The 20,474-nt window shown below is 37.3% G+C and overlaps 1 protein-coding gene across 5 annotated transcripts in view; it reads right to left on the bottom strand.

Annotated features, from left to right (window-relative positions):
- The window catches only part of APAF1 (apoptotic peptidase activating factor 1), an 88,468-nt gene that overhangs the window by 9,124 nt on the left and 58,870 nt on the right, over nucleotides 1–20,474 (bottom strand). For 4 of the 5 annotated variants that reach the window (XM_042992974.1, XM_042992971.1, XM_042992973.1 and 1 more), the window contains 6 exons: nucleotides 18,199–18,324; nucleotides 15,541–15,660; nucleotides 12,867–12,983; nucleotides 10,256–10,381; nucleotides 1,433–1,552; nucleotides 775–900 (listed from right to left, as the gene is read on the bottom strand). In XM_042992974.1, coding sequence (XP_042848908.1) covers nucleotides 775–900; nucleotides 1,433–1,552; nucleotides 10,256–10,381; nucleotides 12,867–12,983; nucleotides 15,541–15,660; nucleotides 18,199–18,324 — 735 coding nt within the window. Of the gene's footprint in view, nucleotides 1–774; nucleotides 901–1,432; nucleotides 1,553–8,911; nucleotides 9,300–10,255; nucleotides 10,382–12,866; nucleotides 12,984–15,540; nucleotides 15,661–18,198; nucleotides 18,325–20,474 lie in introns of those variants that run through there. The other variant, XM_042992975.1, reaches the window with a different exon arrangement.

The following is a 20,474-nucleotide window of genomic DNA, read 5'->3' as shown; positions in this document are numbered from 1 at the left end:
GAAGTTGTGTCATGCCAAAGTTAACTGAGTGCACAAAAGATGGAGTTAAAAGTAGCCTGGCACAGAAGGAACAATGCGGCAGAAAGAGACGGTCAAGGGCATAGGAGTCTGGCATAAAAACCATCAAGTCACAGAAGGTATTTCAACAGGAGATACAGGCAGTAGTAAGAAACATAAACTGGAGGAGGCACAGACCAAAGAAAGGTTCACCAATGAAGGAGGAGACCAAATCTTATGGAGTGGGATAAGGAGGAGAAGAATGAGCCAAGAAACACTGAGAAGTAATCAACAGAACGTGAAAGACAGGACAGAGTCCAGCCAATTCCAAGGTTTGTAGTTTGGAAAAATGGGTAATGAGGTCATTAACAAAGATGGATAAAAAAGAAGAGAATGGATAGTCAATGTCCCCAACCAGGCAGCATTTCACTGGAATGTTATTTTCCAAAGTATCAACTTACATTAATTTCATAAACTTTTACAATGGATACGCAATTAAATGTAAATCCCTTTCAGTGCTTTTTCCCACCTATAATATATGGTAGAAATTGCATTTTATCAGTAATAGATAAAAAAGTCATTAGTAAGGCAGAAATCAAAAGTCCTCAATGTTATTCATTTAATCTATTTGACACACTAAACGTCAATGGGCATCTGTCAAAAACCCACAAAACGGGACACACACATAGACACTTACTGTTTTATACATCATTTGGACTCATAATAAATAACCAATACCTAACTTTTATACATGCATATTTCAACTAACTGACCTACCTTTGCAGTCTTGTCAGCAGATGTAGATGAAAACTTAGTAGCATCAGGAGAAATATCACAAGAAAGTACTGTATCTTGGTGACAGACAAAATCTTTTTCTATTCTTCCAGTAATAATACTCCACACCTTCAAAAAGAAATACAGAAGTTGGCACTTTTAAGAACATTTTGAGGGCACCTGGGTGTCTCAGTCGGTTAAGCATCTGACATTGGCTCAGGTCATGATCTCACAGCTCGTGAGTTGGAGCCCCGTGTCAGGCTCCGTGCTGACAGCTCAGAGCCTGGAGCCTGCTTTGGATTCTGTGTCTCCCTCTGTCTCTGACCCTCCCCTACTCACACTCTTTCTCTCTCCTTCAAAAATAAATAAACGTTAAAAAAAATTAGAAAAAGAACATTTTGTATTACTGAGCATAATCATCTAGAATATATTATCTATAAAATAAGAGCTTTAGCACAATGGTTGTTCTGACCTCTTTAAGTGCCCTTAAACACACAGATGAAGGTGATCGCAGTAAACAGAAAACAGCCATGAGAAAATAGAAATTTAAAAATTTAGGTAGTTACTTACCACCCATCTGCTTTTAGCTATCACAATATAATCATTACAATATCAGAATACTTTAAAAACAAAAACAAAAAAACCTTGTGCTTCAAATTACCTTCACTGTTCCATCAAATGACCAGGAAAGCAGTCTTGAATTTTTCAAGAGCCTAAAGTCTTTCACTGTTTCCTGATGGGCTTGTAGAAAGACATATTCCTCTGATTGCCAATTCCACACCTAATTATCAAAGAAGTAAGTCTGTTATAACCCTCTTCCCATGATATCCCATTGGAGGAGTGGGGTAGTATGTGCTCAATAGCCTAACATCTTTTATCCTCATGGCATTTCAGTAAAATAAAGAAGAATACTGCTAAGAGAAATTACTCAGGGAAAGACAAATAAATATCATATGACTTCACTCATATGAGGACTTTAAGATACAAACAGATGAACATAAGAGAAAGGAAGCTAAAATAATATAAAAACAGGGAAGGGGACAAAAGATAAGAGACTCTTAAACATAGGGAACAAATAGGGTTGCTGGAGGGTATGTGGGAGGGGGGATGGGCTAAATGGGTAAGGAGCATTAAGGAATCTACTCCTGAAATCATTGTTACACCATATGCTAACTTAGATGTAAATTAAAAAATACATAAATTATTAATAAAAAAAAAAAACCGAAGAAGAATACCAAGAAAAAAATAGGGTGTTCCCATTTTAGAGACCGAGAAGAGAAAAGCTGGGATTAATTAACCTAAGTGACAAAATAAAATATGTTTCCTCCTAAATAAAACTCATTTTCCGTGCCTGGGTGGCTCAGTCAGTTGAGCATCTGACTCTTGATTTCAGCTCAGGTCATCCCAGGGTCATGGGATAGAGCCCCATGTTGGACTCTGGGCTGAGTGTGGTGCCTACTTGAGATTCTCTCTCTCTCCTCCTGCCCCTCTCCGCTGTTCACACTCTCTCTAAACAAATTAAATCTTTAGAAAAAAATCACTTTCTTCAGTTTCTTGGAGAGCAATTAATTACACCAGAAGATAGAGAAAAGCCGCAATATGCTAGTGAGCTCTCCATCCAATTAAATTTTCCAGAGAAAAGTATCCCCATTACATATTCACAGTTTCCTAAGCCCTGCAAGTTAGGCCAAGACTGAAGATTCTAGCTCCACTAACAAACAATCCTAAAGTATATATGGAAGCAGAAAAAGATCCAGAATAGCCAAAGCAATCTTGAAAAAGAAAACCAAAGCTGGAGGGATCACAATCTCGGACTTCAAGCTATACTACAAAGCTGTAATCATCAAGACAGTATGGTACTGGCACAAGAACAGACATTCAGATCAATGGAACAGAATAGAGAACCCAGAAATGGACCTACAAATGTATGGCCAACTAATCTTTGACAAAGTAGGAAAGAGTATCCAATGGAATAAAGACAGTCTGTTCAGCAAGTGGTGCTGGGAAAACTGGACAGCGACATGCAGAAAAATGAACCTGGACCACTCTTACACTATACACAAAAATAAACTCAAAATGGATGAAAGACCTAAATGTAAGACAGGGAGCCATCAAAATCTTCAAGGAGAAAGCAGGCAAAAACCTCTCTGACCTTGGCCACAGCAACTTCTTACTCAACACGTCTCCAGTGGCAAGGGAAACAAAAGCAAAAATGAACTATTGGGACCTCATCAAAATAAAAATCTTCTGCACAGCGAAGGAAACAATCAGCAAAACTAAAAGGCAACTGACGGAATGGGAGGAGATATTTGCAAATGACATTATCAGATAAAGGGTTAGTATCCAAACTCTATAAAGAATTTATCAAACTCAACACCCAAAAACCAAATAATCCAGAGAAGAAATGGGCAAAAGACATGAATAGACACTTCTCCAAAGAAGATATCCAGATGGCCAACCGACACATGAAAAAATGCTCAACGTCACTCATCAACGGGGAAATACAAATCAAAACCACAATGAGATACTACCTCACACCCGTCAGAATGGCAAACATCAACAACTCAGGCAACAACAGATGTTGGCGAGGATGCAGAGAAAGAGGATCTCTTTTGCGCTGCTGGTGGGAATGCAAACTGGTACAGCTACTCTGGAAAACAGTATGGAGGTTCTCGAAAAATTGAAAATAGAACTACCTTATGATCCAGCAATTGCACTACTAGGTATTTACCCAAGGGATACAGGTATGTTGTTTCAAAGGAGCACATGCACCTCAATGTTTACAGCAGCGCTATCAACAATAGCCTAAGTACGGAAAGAGCCCAAATGTCCATCAACAGATGAATGGATAAAGAAGACGTGGTATGTATATGTGTGTATACACAGGCACGCGCGCACACACACACACACACAAATGGAGTATTACTCGGCAATCAAAATCTTGCCATTTGCAACTACTTGAATGGAACTAAAGGGTATTATGCTAAGCAAAATTAGAGAAAGACAAATATCACACAACTTCATTCATATGAAGAATTTAAGATACAAAACAGATGAACATAGGGAAGGGAAGCAAAAATAATATAAAAACAAGGAGGGGGACAAAACATAAGAGACTCTTAAATATGGAGAACAGAGGGCTGCTGGAGGGATGGGGGGGGGATGGGCTAAATGGTTAAGGGGCATTAAGGAATCCACTCCTGAAATCACTGTTGTGCTATATGCCAACTAACTTGGATGTAAATAAATACATACATACATACATACATACATACATACATACATACATACATACTAGCTCCACTGAAGTTACTGAGTCCTACGGGCCCTAATGCCTGGGAAGGTCAGCTGACTAGAGCAGCTTCAAACCAAGTCACAGAATGTCTAAGTTTTAGAGATATTAAATATCCCCTTAATGCAATCCTCAAATTGACAAAGTGATATAGTACATTATTTTCCATATGGAGCTCCAGGAAGAATTCCTCAAGCACAAAAGGAAGAGAAGAAATTGAAATGATGGAGACAGTGCATTCAAAGTAGGCTTGAGGTAAGGTATGGGCTGGAAGTATGATTCACAACCTGAGAAGGGCTTTTCAAATAAAGGCAATGAATGTTTAAGTTAAAGCACAGGAACAGGAAAACATGGAAAGATTATGAGGACCAGTTTATAGCTCAATCTGGCTGAAATACAGGATATGCAGAAGAATCAGAAAAATAAGGTTGGGAAGATATTAAAAAAATAATAAGTCCAGTGGGCTTGATGAAGTTGGACTTCTGAGCTGTGGGCAATCAAGTAGACTAGAACAGATTTTTCTTCTAATTTTTAACATCAGGAATAAAAAGATAAAGAAAAATCAGTAACCACCACAGGTATGCACATTAGTGATAGTCTGGGTCAAGTTTTTGACTGGTGAAGGTTCAATAGTAGAAATATCCTTAGGCTTTTCCTGTCAGGCTTAGGCAAAACTATAAAAGAAATGACACTTCTCTTATCCCCTTTCTTTACTCCTTTATCCTCCACACTTAAGCAGCCCCCCCGCACCCCCCACCACCACCGAGCCCTGGCTCTCAGATCTCTATCTCTTCTGTCTCCAAGTGCTCATTTACAGAAGGAGGATATCAGGAGCAGGGTATCTGTATGAGAGCAAGGGGACCCTAGAAGAGGAGTTAGAAATGAGAGGAATTTTGAAGAGAATGTATTAGGAATTTCAGCATTTTAAGAACTCAAGGAGACATGTTGAGGAGGAGGAATAAAGAGAGGTTTCTCTGGCTCCCCAAATCATATCAGAAAAGAAAGGCACCCTGTGTGACTAAACATAAAATACACCTAGATCATTTCCACTAGGAACTTTCTGGGTTGCTCCTACTTTCTGGGCATTACTGCAATTGAGAATCAGTGACTACTATTAACAGCTCTTCCTCAGTGACCAGTACTGCCATTCCCAGCTGTGTCTGATTCAATGTTCAATCTTGAGTTGGGTTCTTACTGCTGCCCTCCACGTCAAGAAGTCAGAGATCCTTCCTGAGCAGATAGAACAAAAAGTTTGACAATGACTGAGGAAAGATTAAGAACAGCCTTAGCGGTTTGTTGCAAAAGCTTTCTGATAAGGCAGTGATGACAGGGACACCTTTTTTACTGGACTCAAACACACTGTACTAACTGAATTACCTTATATAACAGCTAAACTTTCACCAGCATTAACCAAATGTATTGAGTTTGGGGATGTCCCTACCATGAGCTATAATTTTTGCAATGTATGTACACTACAGAATGTTTTCAGCTATATAAATGGTAAAATTTAAATTTTAAAAATGCTGAAGAATCTTCTTATACCTGTAAGAATTAATATAGTGTCATAGCTCAGGTGAACATGGCTGCTACTTGGGCTATATTTATCTCAAGAAAAAGGATCAAAAACTACCAAAGGTAGACCTCAATTTTTACAATGCTAGGTGCTATAATCAATCAAGTGAATTGATTTTTAAATTTTGGAAATAACTTTGGTTCAGCTCAACAGAGATTTACTGAACTCCTGCTAAATTCTAGGCACTGGGGATACAAAAATGAATCAAATAAACCTCCAAGATGATAACTATGTGATGTGTGTAGATTCATTAAATAACTTGATCACTGTAATTATTTAACAATGTGTGTATATCAAATCATAATGTATGTTCAAAACATATACAATTTTGTCACACCTCAACAAAGAGGGCTGTGGCATAAACTTCCAATTAATTATTTATTAAAAAGTTAAAATAAAAACCCAACCAGTCAATTCTTCAAAATACCCAGCAAGAGTTTTGTTACATGAATATATACTAAAAAATTTAATTTTTTTTTAATTTTTTTTAACATTTTATTTATTTTTGAGACAGGGAGAGACAGAGCATGAACAGGGAGGGTCAGAGAGAGGAAGACACAGAATCCGAAACAGGCTCCAGGCTCTGAGCTGTCAGCACAGAGCCCAACGCGGGGCTCGAACTCATGGACCACGACGAGATCATGACCTGAGCCAAAGTCGGCCACTTAACTGACTGAGCCACCCAGACGCCCCTATACTAAAACATTTTAAATGTAAGAAGTATTCTGGATAGAGCAGAAAAAGAGGATGAAACACCACTTAACTCCTATTTCTAAAATAATCTAACTCTGAACCTAAAAATATTCCTAGAAATTATTTCTCTCTCTGGCTGAGAATACCTGATGTTCAAGCAGGTCATTAAACCTATGATTTTAGCTTCTGACAGAAAAACTATACAAGGTCTATACAAGGTCTATACAAAACTATACAAGGTCTCAACAGAATCTCATCAGATGTAGTTTAGTTTCACCCATTTCAAAGCAATCTGGAGAGGAAGAAAGGTGAATATTACACTGAGTTTCATAGCTAATGCTAATAACAATATCATGGGAGCCTATATTAACTTTCTGCACTGAAACCAAATTTCATTCCAATCATATAGAACTCACAAAGACATAACATAAAAATATTTTTTTCAAAATAGTTTTTATTTATTTAAGTAATCTCTATCCCTGATGTAAGACTTGAACTCATGACCCCGAGCTCAACAGTCACATGCTCTTCCAAATAAGCCAACCAGGCACCCTGTCAAAAGAGTTTTAAATACTGTAAATATTGCTAATGCAAGAAACACATGTTAAATGAAAGAACATACAGTAACTTCTATTGAACATATGTATTTATATCTCCTTCACTTCTAAAACCCTACTACAATGACAAGCTAAAGGGAATAGGAACAAAAATGTTGGAGCCTGAAAAGCAGAATGATAGAACCAAGAAAAGAGCAGAACCAAGAAATAGAGAATAGCAGAACCAAGAAAACAGAATCCTAAAAGCATTAGGGAAAAACCGAAGCAACAAAACTGACAGTACAGAATTCACCAATTGTTCAGAAACTTAGGTCACTGAGTACATCCAGAGGTGGGAATGAGGATGGGCATAGGACCAGAACTATTAGGAATTCTGGGAAGATGGCAACAGTGCAGGTGAGTTTTGTTTTTTTTTTAATCTCCCTGAAGCCTCCATTAAAAGTGGGCAAAGCAACTGCAATACCAAAACCAAAAATGCACAGACAACACTGACAACAAGACCCTGTTAACTGACAAAGTATTCCCATAAACCCCAAGATACAAGTGAGTAGGGACAAACTGAGAGCTGCAAGACTTGCATCCCAGCATCTATGTGGAAAGTATAGAGAAGTATGGAGAGTCTGACAAACCTAAAAAGAGAATTCCAAAAGAGCCAAGTACATTCACTGGAAAGCTCAGTGGACCAATGGGACAGCAGCAGCAGACACTGAATGCAAGGCAACTATGGTCCAGTCTGGAAGGGATGGAGCAGTCTGGGACCTATGAACTCTCAAAATTAACCAGGATAATCCTATACTAATGAGGAGAAACTGCTGGGAATAGAATCCAAATTGAGTGGAACAAGGATTTTGGCAGCAAAGGAAAGTGAAGGTGTTAAAAAAAAAAAAACAAAGGAAGAGGATAGAGCAAAGCAATCTCATAAGAACAAGGCCATGTTTTTAATGTTTCATGAAAACAACAGAAGGAGAAGCTGTAGAGCTATAAAGCTAGAAACGTTGGCCTTATCTACTCCTTCAAAAAGTTCAGGAAAACTAATTTTGTGTAAAAAAGAAAAGAACAATCATTGAATGAAACAAAGTTACTATGAAAAAAGAGAGAGAGAATCAAGTGTAGAAAATGCTCCTACAGACAATGGGAATAGACCAGAAAGAAGACTCTAAATTAAAGGGCACCAGCACAACTGAGGACAGAATTATAGTTTTGAGAACAGAGGGATCCAGTGAAGGTTTACACACTAAATGACGAGACCCTACAGCTACCCCCCAGGTCTCCTCCCCACTTAGCTCTAAGAACCTGTCAGCCAGATTTATAACCTCCAGGCAGAAAGACCAGAAGTTTCTTCTCTAGTAATCTGACAAGTACATGACAAAACACCTAAAGATACTGACAACAAAGATTCCCCATCTAGACTACTTTTCAGAAAAGGTCTCAGTCAACATGCAGAGCTTTCAATCAGCCTTTTAGTGTCCACCTCTGGTAGCTAGTATCACCACACAGCTGAGGAAGACATTTAAAATAAGAGGCCAAAGCAACCACACAGAAAAAAAAAAAAAAAAAAAAAAAAACTTGGAAGAAATAGCAACTATGCAGGAAAATGCAATTTTGAGGAAAAAATTATGTGTGTGTATATATATATATATATATACACACACATATATACATATGTGTATTATATGTATAATTTGTACATTATTTATATATCCACCCATCCTCAAAGAAGGTATTACATCTCTGAAACAAGAACACAGTGCTCTTCTAAAGAAATAAGAATGGACTCTTCAGCATTAAAAATAGTAGAAATAAGGAGCGCCTGGGTGGCTCAGTTAGTTGAGCATCCGACTTTGGCTCAGGTCATGATCTCGCAGTCTGTGGGTTCGAGCCCTGCGTCGGGCTCTGTGCTGACAGCTCAGAGCCTGGAGCCTGCTTCCAATTCTGTGTCTCCCTCTCTCTCTGCCCCTCCCCTGCTCATGCTCTGTCTCTCTCTCTCTGTCAAAAATAAACATTAAAAAAAAAAAAAAATAGTACACATAAAAAAGTCAATTAAAGGCCTGGAAGATAAAGCTGAAGAAAACCCAGAAAACACAGCATGGTTTAAAATCATGAAATGCAGAAAAAGAAAATTACATGATCAGTCCAGGAGATCCAATATCTGAATAATGGTTGTTAAAGAAAAAGAAAGCATATTGGGGTAGGGAGGAATCAAAGAAAAATTTAAGTTTACTTGCATTAAAAAATGTTTCCAAATTGAGAAGGGACCACAAATAGGCAAAACAATGGATAAAACAAATACACACCAAGGCACATCATCATGAAATTTCAAAATTCTAGGGACAAAGAGAAGATCCAAAAATCTTCCAGAGAGAAAGATTGGGAATCAGAATGGCTTCAGACTTCTCAGTATGAGCTTTGGAACCTTGGGAGAAAATGGAACAACGTCTTCAAAGTTTTAGGGTAAAATAACTGCAAACTACATCCAAAGGTAGAACTGTCCTAAATTGCATTAAGGCAGGAAGCACATTCATAGTACACTTAGTCTACTTAGTTCTGATGACACTAATGACCAAAACAAAATTTTATTATAACTGTATTAGAATAATGGGGTGATAAAAAGGGGTGTGCCTATGTCAAAGGTAGCACAGGTGGGAGAAGAAAAAACTACATTTTCATCTTAATTTTCAGAAGATAAGTTCTCAAACATAGAAATTAAAAACATTATAAGCTTGAGATATGGGGGCATGAAGGTAAATATCAAAAGAAGTATCTAGAAGCTAAAAGAAGTGCTTCTAGAGAATGAGTAATGGGGATGTCTGTTCTCCATAATGAGCTCTGTAATACTATTTAAGTTTTAAAAGTATGTACATTGGAACTTTGATAAAAACAAAGTTAATTTTTAAAGAACATACAATAGGCGTAAGGCCTCCATATCCACAATCCTTCATTATGGCAAACTATTCTTTTTTTAAAGAATTTCATCCCTATAATAAACATCTTTATTCTTAAAAGAATAAAATTATTTCAGATTCTACAACTTTAAAGAAAAGTAAAGAGAAACTACATAAATGTGGCAAAAAAGTTTATTTATTGATGCAAATCCAAATATAAGGCAAGTGGGAGAACTCAAATGACTCCTTGATCTTCAAAATAAACAACCTTCCAGTAGAGGGTTCCCAAGTCAAATTGCCTGCCTCACCCACAGAAAAAATATGAAACGTGAATGGGTTTTATCTAAATCTATGTACATAATCTGAATGTATCCCCAAAGTAATATGATCTTAAAGAAATATTTAAAATGCACACCAGATATGAGCCACAACCAGTGTTCCTTTGCTAGAGTCAGCATGACATATGTTGGAAGTTAATTCTCCTCACCTGAATTGAAGAATCATCAGAGCTTGAAATAAGAGTTTTCCCATCATCTGTGAACTGGATGTGCCGTACAGTTTTCTTGTGCCCAATCCTGGATTGGAAGATTCTGTTGTTTAGGAGTTCTAAAATCTTCAAAATAGAAAACCACAGAAAATTAGCACCAAGAAATTCAGCAACACCCAGGCATTACACCCCAAAGATATTAAATTTAAATTAGATACAGAAGGGTATAGAATTTCCATCTCATAGTGCTTTCATTTTAATTAAAGACACACAAATGAATGGAACATACATATGCACAAGTGTATCCACACACACACCCTAAAATAAAACTCACTGGAATGACCAGATAGCAGTAGGAACCAGTGGTCCTTCTGAGAACTCAACCACCCAATTCATCAAACAAGTGGCAGCCTGAACTCAGCCTCCAAAAAGAAAAGGACATGCAAGATGGATGAGAGAGAAGAAAAATTCTGGATGACTGACAACACAAGCTCTTTATAAAACACCAAAGACAAGGAAAGAGGGGGGTAATGAGAGAGACAGGAAACAGACAAGAGAATAAAGAGTAGGTTTCGGAAGTATATCAAGAACACATAAAGGATCTAAAGATGAATATGCCTAATGCAGAGATTAAAAAAGTGGTAACAGAACTCAAAAACTAATGACTATGTCAAAAAGGCTTTCAAGTGAACTGACCAAAAACAAAACAAAAAAAGTAAATATGGTTCTCTTGTCCAAATTAAAATGTCTCAAGGAAGCCTAAGGAAAATAGAAATGATGCTAATATAGGAAATGGTAGAAATTCAAGCCTAACCTGCATGTCTGAAAAAATGCTCCTTTTAGGGGCGCCTGGGTGGCTCAGTCGGTTAAGTGGCCAACTTCGGCTCAGGTCACGATCTCGCGGTCCGTGAGTTCAAGCCCCGCGTCGGGCTCTGTGCTGACAGCTCAGAGCCTGGAGCCTGTTTCAGATTCTGTGTCTCCCTCTCTCTGACCCTCCCCCGTTCATGCTCTGTCTCTCTCTGTCTCAAAAATAAATAAATGTTAAAAAAGATTTAAAAAATAAAATAAAATGCTCCTTTTAGAAGGCAAACGGGAACTGTGTGAGAGCGTTCCCCAATGAGCAGAACAATCTTAGAACTGCTGTAGGGAAAAGGCAGGCAAGCATCATAGCACAGCAGCTCAGAGACCAGGGCTTAAATCCTAGCTCTGCCACTTACTGATTTAATCAAAGTTATGGAAACTTGGAGTTTAGACATCTGTAAAACAGGAATAACAACATCTAACATCCAAGTATTATAATAATTCCATGAGAGAATCTGGTTGATAAATACCTAAAAATGGTAGCCTTTATTATTTGATGATACTAGACTCAACCACATGAAAATGCTATCTTACAAGTTAAATACAGTCAAATACTGGTAATCTCATATGATTCATTTTATATTATTTATATTATTTGATGACTCTGAGGACAGGGATATGGATGAGGTACATGTGTGTTTTGTGAATTATTTCCTTAAACTAAGGTTTATTTCAAGATACTCAGATCGTAAAAACAAAAAGAATGTAGCGCTGGCTTGGCAACAAGGTAAAAATAAAAGAGGAAGCAAGGATCCTTTAAGAATGAATAATAGTATACACCAGTTTGAAAGACGAGACCGAGAGGGAAGACTAAGGTGCACTCATAAAAGGAGAACCATCCCTTGCTTAAAAAACATTCACAATACACTTTTTTCAAAATAGCACTCATCTTCATGATAAATAATTTTTCACAATGAAAAAAAACACCTTAACTCTGAATCCATGCCACAATGGCCACGACAAATATATAATAACACTGGCATCACTTTCTAAAAGCTTCTTCCTTCATTTTGTGTGTAAACATATAGTCTCCTCTTTGTGGGGCAATATGGACTAGAGAATATTTGTGTAATTCCTTATGAAAATAAATCCAAAGTAAAACAAATGTGGCTTGTGTCACAATTAATAAATTAAGAAATAATCCCAAAAAGCTTGGATGAGAAAAAGGTGAGAGAAGGAGCAAATGTTCTTTGGAAAACCATTACACAGCTAAAGACAATGTGCTTTGTGATGAAATCATTTTATTACACATTTTTGCATTTTTTAAGTTATTTGGTCTTCTTTAATAAGTTAAGGATTCAGGTGGTGAAGAGGTATACTTCTAATACCAAAAGAGTATCAGAAGGGTTGGTGAAACAGGTAAGCAAACGACAACCCTGCACAGACATTTCCAAGGAACCTTATCAGTACCAAAATGGAAACTTACACCAAAGGCTGAGTTGCTAAGGAGAGAAAAAAGTGCTATTTACATGGTCAGCTAAATCTCTGACAGTGTTTGATATTCTTGGAGAATAGCAAAACAACTAGATAGACCATAAGAACACAAAAAGACAAAAAGTATGAGAAACCATAGTAAAGGCAATCTGAAAAATATATCACCAACAGGATTTTAAGATTTTAGCCTAGCAGAAGAATGACTGATATACCACAAAAAGATTTATTTAGTATAAGTCTACAATGCCAGACACACAATTTTAAATAAATAAGTCTCCTGCACAGAAGGATTCTGAAGACTAGAACAGAATAATACCTCAATGGCTCCATCTTCGCCTCCAAATGCAATGTACTCAAGATGTGGACTTAAGCAACAGCAACTAACTTGAGCTTCTGTCAGATAATCAGTCTGACCTGTTTTTCCATTAATGAGCTAAGGAAAAATAAGGCACAATCAGTTGTTAGGCTGTAAGAGCAGTTTCTGTTCTTTAGAACAGAGACTTCAATTGAAAACATAAAGTGAAACAGAAAACAACCAACAAGATCTCCCAGGGGAACAACAAAGTCCTATCCTAGTCTCAGCAGCTGCATTTAGCACTTCACGCTTTCATTTCATTTCACTTTTGTAGTTCAAATACATTTTCATAAAATAAAATGAGCTTTAAAAGGTTTAAAAAGCAGCTGCTGTGCCCACCACCTGAGACACATGAATTTATAATCCCACAGCTAACTCTGCACCCTGTTTTCCATTTCTTTACAAAGCCCATTTCAGTAAGGCTATCATTTGCTAAAGTATACTTTTCTGATATTTTTCAAGGGGGCTACTGAAACGGGACTGAGATAGACATCATATAAAAAGCCAAATTCAATTTAAAATGAGTTTTAGGAGCACCTGGGTGGCTCAATCGGTTGGGCAACTGGTTTTGGCTCAGGTCATGATCTCACACTTTGTTGAGTTTGGGCCCCACATCGAGCTCACTGCTGTCAGTGCAGAGCCTGCTTCAGATCCTCTGTCCCTCTTTCTCGATGCCACTCCCCTGCTCATGTTCTCTCTCTCTCAAAAATAAAACATTTTTAAAAAAATCTTTAAAATGAGGTTTATATCCTCTAATCACTCACAAAACAGTTTAAATTAAGATTCTTTCCTTTGTGAAGCAGGGGAGAAGGGAGCTTTGGAGAAGAACCCATAAGCATAATATGGGTGACTGGACTTATAATGCTTAATCTAAGGTTAGCTAATTTTATAATACGTACCAATGCTAACAATTACTTTAAGTCTTATTAACAAAGATGGCTTATTGCTCAACTAAACCTATTTCTCAAACTTAAATCAATTGTCTGCTACCTCTCTCTCTTACAACCTAAAAGTCTTAACTCATTTTTTACCACCATGAACTAATGGTCATATTTGTTTCAGGCACAAAGATTACAGGGTATCCATCAAGGTAGCCTTTTCTTCACAATGACATTCAAAATAAAGACTGAATTGCTAAAAGCTGAATTTATCTTCTTTCTCTCAAAAATAAATTTCCACATTTTTCTAATAGTGACTAAAACATGTTTTGTTCACTTAAATGGAACTATATTTGTCAGTTTAACTATCCCCTAAACTCTCCCATAATCACTGACAGAGAATGAAATGATACTTTTATAGCTGTATGACTTCTTTTTGAAGTCTCACAGTTATGACAACTATTAAAGAAAGGTTGCACAAATTTAATAAAGGTAATATAAGCTTGAGGACACTGAACTTGACAAGAAAACTGCAACAGAAAATATCCCAAGTCTGCTAAAAATCAGTAACGAGGCATGCACATTCAATTTCACACATCAATTTATCCCAGAAATACAGGGCATTAGGAGCTCCCCATCAATATATTAAGGATGATAGTGTAGCTTGTAAAATACAGAACAAGCCATATTAATGGGTGCCTCACACCTTGACTCTGACCCCCGACAGGAGAAATTACCACATGCCATAGACTGTTTACTCCCAGATATCTGTCTCCTGAATCTGGATTCCACCTTCACCCTATAACCAGCTCAGACTTCTCAAGATAAAAAGGACCATATAGATGAAGAAAGTGAGGCTCAGAGGAAGTGTATAATTTACTCAAACATCACACAACTGACAATAAAGCCTAAACTGTACATGGGTCTCCTGAGTGAACAGTCACTGTTCTTTCCATCACATCAAGCTGGGCTTTGCAGCTCCAGAGCTTGTGAAGCTCTGTCTTACCCTCAGTCACTCCGTCTCAAGTTCTCCTCCCGGACTCCATGAAAATCAAGGAATGTGATTACAGATACCAACAGGAGAGGAATGAAGTGAGGCAAAGTTCACTTTTTAAAACTCTAAATATTAAGCATATTTAAGCCTCAGCTCAAGACCCACATATTTATTCAATTAATACCTACTGAGCACCTATTAGATATCACACATTTGTGCCTGATTCCCAAATTCAAAACTGAACAAGAAAAATGTGAATTGGAAGTTCAATCAAAATTTTTTGGGGCGCCGGGATGGCTCAGTCAGTTAAGCATCCAACTTCAGCTCAGGTAGAAAACTCATGTTCATCAGTTCGGGCCCCACATCAGGCTCTGCGCTGACAGCTGAGAGTTTGAAGCCTGCTTCAGATTCTCTGCTTCAGATTCTGTGTCCCCTCTCTCCACCCCTCCCCTGCTTGTGCTCTCTCTCAAAAATAAATGAATAAACAGGTCGCCTGGTTGGCTCAGTCGGTTGAGCATCCAACTTCGGCTCAGGTCATGATCTCACGGCTCGTGAGTTCGAGCCCCACGTAGGGCTCTGTGCTGATGGCTCAGAGCCTAGAGCCTGCTTCAGATTCTGTGTCTCCCACTCTCTCTGCCAACCCACTTGTATTCTGTCTCTCTCTCTCAAAAAAAAAAAATAAACATTAAAAAATAATAATAAATGAACATTAAAAAACACACACACACACAATTTTTCCAATTGTTTTCTAAAAAATACTCACCTGCAGATGTCTTACATTGTCAACTGCAAGAACCATCACTTCATTTTCTTGAAACACAACATCTATTTCTTGCTTTAACACTATAGCAGAGTTCTCACATACTTTCTTTGTCTCCCAGAGCTAAATAAAAGATTAAAAAAACTAAAATAAGATAGTCATATCCTTTGAAATATGTAAAGAGAAGCCTTAGTCTTAAAGCAAGATACAAACCATGATTCACACTCAAAATACATATGATGCCAGGAAGTTTTCAATTATTAGATTATAATTCAATAAATACTTATTAATTATATGCTACATGGGAATGCAAGCTGGTATAGCCACTCTGGAAAACAGTATGGAGGTTCCTCAAAAAACTAAAAATAGAACTACCTTATGACCCAGCAATTGCACTACTAGGCATTTATCCAAGGGATACAGGTGTGTTGTTTCAAAAGGACACATGCACCCCCATGTTTATAGCAGCACTATCAACAATAGCCAAAGTATGGAAAGAGCCCAAATGTCCATCAATGGATGGATGGATAAAGAAGATGTGGTATATATATATACAATGGAGTTACAATGGAGTATTACTTGGCAATCAAAAAGAATGAAATCTTGCCATTTGCAACTACGTGGATGGAATTGGAGGGTATTATGCTAAGTGAAATTGGTCAGAGAAAGACAAAAATGATATGACTTCACTCATATGAGGACTTTAAGAGACAAAACATATGAACATAAGGGAAGGGAAACAAAAATAATATAAAAACAGGGAGGGGGACAAAACAGAAGAGACTCATAAATATGGAGAACTGAGGGTTACAGGAGGGGTTGTGGGAGGGGGGATGGGCCAAATGGGTAAGGGGCATTAAGGATTCTACTCCTGAAATCATTGTTGCACTATATGCTAACTAATTTAGGTGTAAATTTAAAAAAATAAAAAATGAAACAAGATAAAAAAAATCTTTTTTCACTAAAAAAGAAAAAAAAAATTATATGCTACAGTGAGTAGTAGTTAGTATTAAGAGTAATGAGTGCCCGACCATGAATTCTAGTTCCACCTAAAGTTGTGACTTTGGGAAGGTTACTTAATACAGTGCTTCTCACAATAAGAACTCCTGCCAGTCTTCACACTGATACCAAGATAAGGAACTGGTACTAGAATTTAAATCAACTATATCACTAACACACCATTAACAGTATGCTTAGTGATATGACTGATCTTTTTTTTAAGAAGACTTCTTGATGAAGAAAGAGGTAAGTTGATTTACATTGTGGCTCAAGTTTATTGAGACTGGCACTATAAGCAAAACTGATTTAACCTTTCTGTGACTGTTTTCTCACCTGCAAAAAGGACTGCTATCAGAACTAGCAAATATAACAGCAGTACTTCTCACAATGTCTAGCATACAGTAAATACTAAAAAAACTTTAGCTACAATGTATATAAAGTACTATATTAGATGCCACAGGGTCCCTGGCCTCAAAGGCCTTGTAATTTAAGATGTGTAGGGGCGCCTGGGTGGCTCAGTCGGTTGAGCGTCCTACTTTGGCTCAAGTCATGGTCTTGCAGTTTGTGAATTCGAGTCCCGCGTCGGGCTCTGTGCTGACAGCTCAGAGCCTGGAGCCTCCTTTGGATTCTGTGTCTCCCTCTCTCTCTGCCCCTCACATTCTCATGCTCTATCTCTCTCTGTCTCTCAATAATAAATAAACATTAGAAAAAATTAAAAAATAATAAAAAATGTGTGAACAAGTTAAGAGGAGCAGTGGAGAACTAAAGGTGAGACGTAAAGCAAATCTGTACTTAACACTCAAAGCAGAATTTGGTTAGTACCATAAGAAAAGGACATAGAGTTATATGGCATTAAAGGGAAGATACATTCTCCCAAATGGATTATTAGGAAGGGCTTTGCAGAAAGCCTGGGGGGAATGTGTAAGACTGTTAGGATTCCAACAAGGAGAGAGACAGGGAAATAGAGTATTCCAAACATAAGAAACCATAAAAGCAAAAGAAGCAAGGAACTACAGGGTGTTGGGAAAATGTGAGCAGTCCAGTATAGGTTACCTGTAGGAATAAACCAAAAGAAAGACTGGAGCAGAATGAAGCCATACTGTAGAGAATTTCAATATAAACTTAGGACTACCTACTTACTTTTAGTAGTTTTTAAGCAAAAATGACATGGCTGTATTGTACATGAGGAAAATAGCTTGGAAGCAGCATGTAGAAAACCAAGAAAGAAAAGACTGTGGCACACACTAATACATTAAGAGAGACAACATGTAATGATCACCTAAATTTGAAATGAAAAGGTAGAAACAAATGACAGAAAATGGAAAGGCAGAATCCATTAGAATTGGCAAATAACTGGATGGGGGAATTTAAGATGGAGGAAAGAGTCAAAAATTAAGTCAATGTATTATCTAGTAATATATTTTTAAATGAATCAAAATAGAATATAATCAATGGACTTCAACATTTGGCCCATGATAATACTCAATGAACACATATGGAATGAATGAGACTGTTATAGTCCATGTAATAGCACTTTTCAAGGATAAATATGAATCTAGTAGTTTCTTGTTTTACTGCCCCCAATACTGCCCATCAATTTCTTAGTTTCTAGGAGGTTTATGATCAGTAAATGTCTAGAATGAAAATGTCAATATTTCTCACCCTGATTGTCTGGTCATCAGAAGATGTCAAAAATGATGATCCATCAGGAGAAAACATCACACAATGAACCCAACTTAAATGTCCTCTGCAGTCAGCCACTTTTAAACATGAGTCCATATTCCACAACTACAGAATATATAGGAAATCACATTCATAAGAATTTTGAAAATATCAAGAATACTGAAAATAGCAAAAGTAAACCAGTATCCACTTCTATGAATATAGTCCAAAATAAACTAGCAAAAATACAGAATGACTTGTGTAAAAATTATTCATTGCATCTTATTTTTAATAGCAAAAATTGCAAACAACCCAAAGGATCATCAATATGGAACTGACTGGGGCGCCTGGGTGGCTCAGTCAGTTGAGAGTCCAACTCTTGATTTTGGCTCAGGTCATGATCTTATGGTTTGTGCATTCAAGCCCTACATCAGGCTCCGCATGTCAGTCTCTGTCTCTGTCTCCCTCTTTCTCTGCCTTGCCCCTGCTCATTATCTCTAAATAAATAAACACTAAAAAAAAAAAAAAAGAGAACTGACTGAATAAACTACATAATGGAATATTATATAGCTATAAAAAACACCCAGACAATGACTAGTCACTGAGATAGATTTACAGAAAATAAGCAAAGAGCATATATACTTCTATGTAAAAAATATATATATTACACTATATATGTATATGTATATATTTACACACACACACACACACACACACACACACCTGGATACACACACTATACTGTGTAAGAGATGAAAAACAAATACCGATATATACATGGATATAGACATGGAGATTTTGTTTATACAAAATACATACAGATATCTGCTTATATACACAAAAAGAACATTGGAATGTTAAACCAAAAACAAAACCAGCTACCTATTGGCAGGAGTTAGAAAAAGGGATAGGGATAGAAATGAAAACAAGACTTCTCTGAATATAGCTTATTACAAAACTTTGATTGGAATCATGCATTTTATCTATTTTTTTATAAGTCATCAAAAAATAGACTATTTTCCACTGTCATCTAATTCTCATTTCAACCAATGGCAAAACCGTACAATAAATGAATATACTAATTGTACATGTACACACTTCTGTTATTCATGGTTATTATCAATTGTAAATGTCTGCCACCCTGGCTATATTTTGTCCTGAGTTCTGCTATAAATTATTCAAATATATTCCAGTCTAATGAAGTACCATATGTGCCCGAGTTCCTCTCATTACACTCTGAATGACAGACCCACTTTACGATTTCAGAATAAGCATGGACAAAACAAGTACTTCATCACATGCCCAGTGGGTTTCAATCAGTGAGTTCTATGGTTACAAATTAATTGTATGAAATTTTCTTTGCCTTATCACTAGAGTCCAAGCTCTTGTGGACATACAAAGCTAAAGGCCACAAATGACAATGGTTCCATAACTAAGAAATCTCCATTGAAAATCCTTCCCTTTTCCCTTCTAGTTCTACCCCATCATTTATTAGAGCCCCCATTTTAGGAAAAAGGACAATGTTTCCTCAAGCTTTCTAATAGGAAAGGGTAGGGATTTTAGAAGTGACAGAAAAGGCTGAAAGAAGAGTTGCTCCTCCACTCCTTCTAAAATCCTGACAAAAACCCACAAAGAGGAAATTTCCAACCACATCTACCTTGAGGATCTATAGATAAGGTGAAAGATCTAGCACATCTGAATTTTTCAATTCAAGGACTCCGCTGACAAGAACACTGCCCACAGCACCCTACTTCTTCCCATCATTTCAAATAGGACTGGAGCCTGCCCACACTCACTGCCTCTGCTTCCAATGGGAAGATTCTCGGCAGGGAAGTTCTTCAGTGTTAGTTGCATTGCTTCTGTACTTGGAGGTAAGCAGACCTTACAGAGCTTACCCACTCACTCTCACCTATTATATCTCCATGCTGAAGACATCTCCATGCTGAAGATACCTCCATGCTGAAGATACCTCCATGCTGAAGGGCTATAGCTCAGAAACTCTCCCCAACATCTTCACAGTAAGGGGCAAGATTGTCAAACTCACTAAAAATTGCTGAAATAAGCACAGAACACTAAAGAAGTGCTTGCAGTAGTCAAGCTTCCTTTGAGAAGACCCTGTGAACCAAGTGGATTTGTCTATTTTCCAGATAAAAGCCCATACCCACCTTCTTAGACTGTCATCACAAGGGTCTCCAAATTACCTGATGGTAAGACCCACTCAAGAAATAAATAGTAACAAAGCTTGGAAAAACTAATCCATCTTTGGAAAACAAATA

The sequence above is a fragment of the Panthera tigris genome, chromosome B4 (assembly GCF_018350195.1).
Source record: "Panthera tigris isolate Pti1 chromosome B4, P.tigris_Pti1_mat1.1, whole genome shotgun sequence".
NCBI lineage: Eukaryota > Metazoa > Chordata > Mammalia > Carnivora > Felidae > Panthera > Panthera tigris.
Note: the sequence above shows the minus strand (reverse complement) of the source record. Positions and strands in the feature narration are given on the sequence as shown.